The sequence below is a fragment of the Populus alba genome, chromosome 18 (assembly GCF_005239225.2).
Source record: "Populus alba chromosome 18, ASM523922v2, whole genome shotgun sequence".
Classification (NCBI taxonomy): Eukaryota; Viridiplantae; Streptophyta; class Magnoliopsida; order Malpighiales; family Salicaceae; genus Populus; species Populus alba.
In genome coordinates this window covers 4654993-4662736 of record NC_133301.1, presented here as the reverse complement: position 1 = coordinate 4662736, position 7744 = coordinate 4654993, and the positions used below count along the sequence as shown (strand labels likewise).

At 31.2% G+C, this 7744-nt stretch overlaps 1 protein-coding gene across 1 annotated transcript; it reads left to right on the top strand.

The window, feature by feature from the left end:
- The first annotated feature begins 3348 nt into the window (after positions 1–3348).
- LOC118030910 (GDSL esterase/lipase At5g45670) lies at positions 3349–5327 on the top strand. Its single transcript, XM_035035184.2, has 5 exons — positions 3349–3616; positions 3721–3839; positions 3953–4195; positions 4520–4772; positions 4862–5327. Exons 1-5 carry the CDS (start codon positions 3364–3366, stop codon positions 5164–5166), a joined length of 1173 nt encoding a protein of 390 aa, XP_034891075.2. The 5' UTR covers positions 3349–3363; the 3' UTR covers positions 5167–5327.
- Positions 5328–7744: the final 2417 nt, after the last annotated feature.

The window sequence follows — 7744 nt, the reverse complement described above, 5'->3', positions numbered from 1 at the left end:
CGTTTTTAGCATTTTCAACGTTATTTCAGAAGGATTTAAATTTTCAAAAGTATTTTGAATGCGTTCCACTTTTAACATCTTAATTTTACAATCACTGATTTTTCTTATTGATTCGACGTTGATATCGTTTGTTTCATAAATACAAAAAAATAAGAAAAAATCAAAATTGACAAAAAATAAAAAAGTTGAGGGACCAATGTGTTTTGGGGACCAAGCCACTTTGCCTATAAATAGAGGTCACAACACACATAAGAGAGGGGGGGAGAAAATTTACAGGGGGATAATTTAAAGACAAAAAAAATTTGAGGGCAAAGAAAAAAACCCTAACTCTATCATCCTCTTTAAGCTAAAGACCGAAGCACTCTAATAAGAATGTTTGGAAATGCTCAAACTCATTTTGAACATTACATTCCTACACACTAGGCATCATAACAAGCTTAACCTAATTTGGGCATGATTACTTATGAAGTATGACCTACCCTCCATGCATATATGGTCTCAAAATTTTTTCTATAGTCACCACAACCTTTAAATAGGTTGTTTAATACCTTTTAAGCTACCTTTCAATAAGATAAACTCAATACTCATATAATTAGCCCAAAACTTAAAAGAGATGGGTTTAAAAGTTGGATGCACAACCATACCTCCATATAATCATTTTATATTTTAAATAGATTGATAGCCTACATCCAATTTATAGAAAATCAAGATAACTAACGTTAAATAGGTTTTTAAAAGGCATAATCACCTAACAAGGAAACATATCACCAAACTCACTAATCAGTATGATAATGTTGTTATTAATCCTTTCGTGAAACTACTAATCTCATTAGTTCTCTACACTACTATTTAAATCCATCAATAAGCATCCATTAATAAGCGAGAAGAGATGGGGGGCTATTTTCATGAGCCCCATAGCCCCTTTATAGAACATAACTAGAAGTAGCATTAATAGTCCAAGATCTTGGGGAGTGCATAGAAGTTATGATCTTTATTTTAAGACTTTGCAAACAAAGTGTACTATAACCATAACAAAACAAAAAATAGCAAGTTAATTTTGAAAGTGATACATTTGAACCTTAGAAAACATTTTTAAAATCAAGTATTCAGATATTTACATTATATAGATGATGTTACTTGATATAAAAATATTTTTGCAAAATAAACAAAAAAAAAGCCACTTAAAAAGGATATACCTTGTTGGCTATTTGAACAAAGTGTAATTGCTTATTCAATTACCAATTCTAATTTTAAAGAGAAGTTTGAAAAAGTAAAATTAAACAACAACAACTTATATTGATCATAGAACTAAAAAAACAGAAAAATGGTTTAAAGTTACAACATTAAGACAGCTAAAAAGGGCTAATAAGCCTACTATGAAACAAGAAAAAATTACTAAAGCAAGTAGAGAGAATAACGAGTACTCATTTAATATTAAGGCTCCGTTTGTTTGCAGGAAAGTGATTTTCTTTTGGAAAATGAATTCCGGGGAAAGTGAATTCCTGGAAAGTGAATTCCAGGAAAGTATTTTCTGATGTTTGGTAGTATTATGGAAAATGAACTGGAAAACACTTTCTAGTGTTTGGTTGTGTTATGGAAAATGAACTGGAAAATAATTTATTAATGAATTAATTTTTTTTTCAAGTTTATCTAATATATATAAAATATTTAATATAAAATATTTAATCACTTACAATAAAAAAAATAAATCTAAAAAGTATAATGATGAATTTTTTTTTATTATTTGAGATTTTTTTTTTGGTATAAATTTTTTTTTAAAAGATAAATACATACAAAAAATATTTTTATGGGTTTTTTGGATAAATATTAAAGGACTCAAGTTTTTCTACCGAAATCAATTTTTTTTTTAACTGTGTATAATCATCATCATCAACGCAGATAATATTTCATTGTCTAATATTTCTACCCATATCAATTATTGAACAATTACTATGATTTCTACTGAAACCAATATACTGGACATCATCTACCATTCAGTAAAGCATATTTATTTAACACCCAACCTATAGCCACTAATAAGACCACTACCTATTTCTATTTTCTACCCAAACCATTCTACTGCACACTCATCAACATCAATCGGCCTCTTCACAGTCAAGATTTCGACCGAAATCAATTCCCCCTTTCATCATCAACACAACATCATCAACGCACACACATCACGCCAACAAAGCACAGGAAATGCACAAAACACAGGGAACGCATATCAGCAGCAGAGAAGGAAAATCACATCGGGTGGAGAAACAGAGCATGGGTTCGCTGTTTTTTTTTCACAGAAACCAAACAAATTGTTTTGTTTGGTTTCTGTGAAAAAAACACAGTAAACCCTATTTCTGGGAAAAATGGGTTTGGGTTTGCTGTGTATGGGTTGCTGTGTATGGGTTGGCAGTGTTTGGTTTATGGGAAAAATGCAGGGGTTATGGTTTTCTATGGATGGGTTGCCTGGCGAAGAGATTGGGAAGGAAACGGGCCTGAAGGGCACTTTCGGTTTGCTATGGTTGAATGGGTTGCCTTCCCATGGGTTTCGGTTTGCTGTGACTCTGTTAATTCTTCGCTGTGATAGCAACAATGGCGAAAGATGTTGTGTTTTCCTCAGAGCACGCCAAGAAATTACAGCCCTTTCAACAAATTCTTCGCTGTGATAGCAACAAATTACCTGTATGCCATAATAATAACAACAAATTAAAAATAAAGAGGATGAAAACAAGATAATTAAAAAGATATTTGAGAAAAAAAAGTTACCTGGAAGATGAGATGCTTGCAGTTGATCTGCGTAAATTATTTGGGAGAGAGTTATTTTAGGATTTGGTTTTTTGAGACACAGAACAATTTTTGTTAATAAAGAAAAGGAAAGTGTTTTCCTTAGAATAAAGAAAGGAAAACACTTTCCTCCTCTAAAGTTTTAATTTTTCTGTTGACTGAAATTGAGTTTTCTTTGACTAATTTTTCAAATGCTTACAAAACATGGGAAAGTGGGGAAAGTGGTTTCCATGAAAATGAATTCCTGAAAACAAACAAGACATAAATAAAGAGATACTTGATCAATTTGAAGGAGAAAGCAAACTCCAAAAAATAAAGGGGAAGAAACACTGTAAGTGACAAGACTCAAGGAGACATGATACTTACTATCAGATCTATAAGGCACTTGTAAACTAATTAGATTGAAAAAAACAAGTGGCTTACAACAGAACACGCTTGCAAGATGCACTGGATAGCTTGATCTCCACTCTATAAACAGGCATGGTTCGTTCTCCTTCAAAGCACTCTTCCCTAGCTAGCTACGCACTTCCTCCTTCTTTCTATATTTACTGTGTTTGTTTCCTTCTTTCATTTTATTTGTCCATGGAAAGTGGGCTTGAGGCATTGTGGGTGCTGTCTGCGGTGTTGCTGGTGTCAAGCTGGCAACACTGGACTCATGGAAAGGCCGTACCTCAAGTTCCTTGCTACTTCGTCTTCGGAGATTCCCTCTTTGATAACGGGAACAATAACTACCTTAACACTCCAGCTAAAGTCAATTACCTTCCTTATGGGATAGACTTTGCTACTGGGGCTTCAGGAAGGTGCAGCAACGGTCTCAACGTAGCTGACACCATTGGTCCGCAGCTCGCTCTCCTCCCTTGTATTACAAATTAAATACAGTGTTTTAGTTGTCTTTAATGGAAAATAAATATGTTCTCACTAGATAGTTTTTTGTTTCAGCTGAACAATTAGGTTTCGACAGTTACATTTCGGACTTTGGAAGTTGCACCAATTTTCTGGATGGTGTAAATTATGGATCGAATGGAGCTGGCATCCTTGATTTAACTGGCCATCTTACGGTGATTGCTGATCATATGCCTCTCATAACTAAAACCTTATACTATTCAGTACTATGAATCTTGTATGCTTTGGCAACGCTAACTATTCATATGATTCTTTTGTGTATGTGAAGGGAGAACTATTTACCATGAATATTCAGTTATATATTCACAATATCACGGTTTCACGAATTGCCAAGATCTTGGGAAGCGAGGAAGTTGCTAGGAAGTACTTGAGCCAATGCATCTACGTGTCTGATATGGGTCATAACGACTACCTCAACAATTATTTCTTGGACGGCTACGATAGCAGCCAGCTATATAATCCTGAAGAATATGCTCAACTTCTCATCGAAACTTACGAAACTCAGCTGGAGGTTAGCCCTACTTAAAGGGCCGTTTGGTACTGCGGTCCAAACGGCTTTTTGCATAATTTTAATTTTTTTTTTTTTACTAAAATTGAGTTCGGTTTGCATTTTCTAGATCGTTTTGATATGCTGATATCAAAAATGATTTTTAAAAAATAAAAAAACATTATTGGCATACTTTTCGACACGAAAAACTATTTGAAAAGCAACAGCTACCACACTCCCAAAAACATTAATAATGTCTCTTGTAAAACAACAATTAATGTTTGACGCGATTGGAAACTAACAAAGAGCCCCACTTCATTCTGTGTTTTTTTTTCCCCTTGCTGCCAGAAACTGTATTGCTCAGGAGCAAGAAAGATAGCTGTGTTCGGACTTATTCGGGTAGGATGTATGCCGTACAACATCCAAAAAAATCCCAATGAACTAGATGCATCTTCATGTGCATACAAGCTCAATGATGATGTTCAAATTTTCAACGACAAGCTTCAAAAACTGCTCAGAAAACTTAATAATAGGCATTCTGATGCTGTGTTTACCTACATAAACTCTTACGAAATTGATTCTGATGATCAGACAAATACAGGTACGAATCCCCTCCCCCGCTTGCTCTCTTTCTCTCACGGTTGAAGACGACTTTTTTGTGGTACCAAAATTATTTTTTCTTGCTTGCAGGTTTTACACATACCCGTAAGAGCTGTTGCGAGGTAGAGTCTGGTTCTGTCCCATGTAAATCTCTCTCCTTCCCATGTAGCAACAGGAGTGACTATGTGTACTGGGACGGAGGCCATTTTACTGAAGCTAAAGCTTGGGCCTTTGGAAAAAGAGCATATAAACGTCAGTCACCAAAGGACGCCTATCCATATGATATCAGCGAACTAGCTAAGCTGAAGCTTGATGATTCTGATGCTTACGATATCAACCATGCCTGCCCAGCTTCTGATGGAGAAGACGATTGTCTAATAAGCAGTCAGAAATAAGATATTGTGACTGTAACAACAATTGAAAGACATATTTACTGTCTTTTCATTGCCTTGTACAATATAATTCCAATAAAATTTGCATTTACGCATTCCGAAAGTTGTTATGATCTTAATTAATGAATTCATAATGATGCCTGCTAGAAGGGAATTCGCCTCAAGAAGACAATAACAGTCACTTAGTTCCTTAATCATGTGGATATCATACATAAAATCCATTCATAGAAAGATTTATTCTTGATTAATGAAGCATTACATCTGTATTACCATGCTGATTTGAACAGATGAAGTTATTTTGATCTTATCTTATAATAATAAGATATTATTTGAACTGATGAAGTTGTATTTGACATCTTATCCTGAAGATGTTAAAAAGATTTGACCTTTTCAAAGTATAAAGATTAAGTATTGCCATACAAGAGATCTGCTAGTTAATAGATTGATATTTATATAAATTAATTAATACCGAGTTATTAATTGTGAATACATAATATAATCAAGAAACATTGATCATATCTTGAAAGAATAAAAAATCAATTTATTAGAGAGTAATAGTAGTTATGACAGTTGGTTCAGCAGTAGGAATGTTATCGATGAATTCTTAAAGTTTTTTTTTGTTTTTTACATAACTCTTCCTTTTTTTTAGTCTTCCGATTAATGTAAAAGAAAAAATGTCATGCTAGCCTGACCTTCTAAGTCAAGAAATACTTTTATATATATATAATTTAAAAAATTGCTTTAAATTATTCTTTACAATGATATTTAAAAAATTCTGATTATGCCGTATTTTTTAAATAAAATGATAGCTTTTTATAGCTATATTTGTAATAACTTTGTTAATAATTATATATGAGTGTAATATGCACAATAATGTAAAATAAAATTGTATATGAATATTCAATGAATACATGAGTTTTTTTTTTTTTTTTTTGAAACTTGCTCTTTAGATTAGAACTAGTTAAATGACCTGCGCGATGCTGCGGGTTAATTTTTTTTGTATAAAAAATATATAAAAAAACTAAGATCTAAAAGTTTTAGGTCTTTCTGCAAAGCTATATCCAAGAATCTTGAGTTTTGCTGTAACGTCTGACCCAAAAGTAATATTAATAATAACATTAAACTTGCATGACCTAGTATGTCTAGCTATAATACTAGACCCAATAGCCTTGGATGCAGGTCTGGCTACAAGATCGTGTCATAAAAGTATGATAATTAAATAAATAAATAAAAACCAATAGAAAAAGAAAAAACTAATGAAGAAAAAGAAAAAAAAAATTAAATTAACTGGGTTAACCCTTGAAATCAGGTTAACCCGTCAAACCTTGGATTCATATCGTGAAAGTTTGATAACTAAATATATATAAAAAATTGACGGGTTATCCCAAAATTGACTGGGCTAACCCGTCAACCAGGTTACTTGTCGAACTCGGGATCCGTGCCATGAAAGTTTGATAACTAAATAGAAAAAAAATTGAACATTAACAACCTAAATTAAAAAAAAAAAAATTAATTAAAAAAGAAAAAAAACAAAAATAAAAACAAACAAAAGACATAAGCCTGTTACTAATGAGGAAACTGAGTTAACCCGTCAAACCTGGGATTCGCGTCATGAAAGTTTGATAACTAAATAGAAAAAAATCAACAGTTTAAACGAAAAAAATTAATAAACTAAATTAAACAAAAAAAATTGATTAAAAAAAAGTTTTTGGGTTAACTCGTCAAATCAAGTTAACCTATCAAACCCGAGATCTGTGTCATGAAAGTTTGATAATTAAATAAAAAATTTTTTCACATTAACAAACTAAATTAAACAAAAGAAAATTCATTAAAAGAAAAAAAAACACAAAGAAAAAAGAAAAAAAAACAATAAATAAAAAAAGAGAAAAACAAAAAAAGAGAGAGGCTTTCAATAACTGATGAATGGGGAAAGCTAGAGTGCTTTCCCCACATGTTTTAGAATATTACTTAATAAGTTATTATTTTAAAAAAATATGCTCCTAAAACGGCATGTTTTTTTAAGAAAAAAACAATAAGGAAATGAAAGTTTTTCCCCAAGAAATAATTTTTTCCGTTCTTAAAAGTATTGAGATTGTTATGAATATTTATTTTAATTATTTTGACATTTATTAAAAAATAATGTTGTTAATAAAGAAGATCTTTTTCATAAAAAAAAAGATTATAAATAAGGAATGGGGACTTCAATTTAAAAAATATATTTTATTTTTCTTCAAAATCTAAATCCATTAAAAAATATTTTTTAATTACGTATAGTTATATAAAAATTAATTGTATTGTGAAATAACTATTTTCAATCATGATCAGAGTAATGTATTCAATTCAAGATGAATTGGTTGCAAATAGAAAAGCTAATTTTTATTTAATAATGATATAATACTTAAATAAAAATTGTGTATAATTAAAAATACTTATTTTTTTGTGAATAAAAAATACTTTTCAATTAAATATAATTAAATAAAAATTAATTTTAAAATTTGTATTGTGAAGTAACTATTTTCAATCATGTTCAGAGTAATGTATTCAATTCAATTATGTAATTGTGACTTTAAATGTTTGATAT

Coding starts and splice junctions, on each gene's coding strand:
- LOC118030910 (XM_035035184.2), top strand. CDS start 3,364: ATGGAAAGTGGGCTTGAGGCATTGTGGGTGCTGTCTGCGGTGTTGCTG. Junction 4,196..4,519: donor CTTACGAAACTCAGCTGGAG/GTTAGCCCTACT, acceptor CCTTGCTGCCAG/AAACTGTATTGCTCAGGAGC. Junction 4,773..4,861: donor TGATGATCAGACAAATACAG/GTACGAATCCCC, acceptor TCTTGCTTGCAG/GTTTTACACATACCCGTAAG.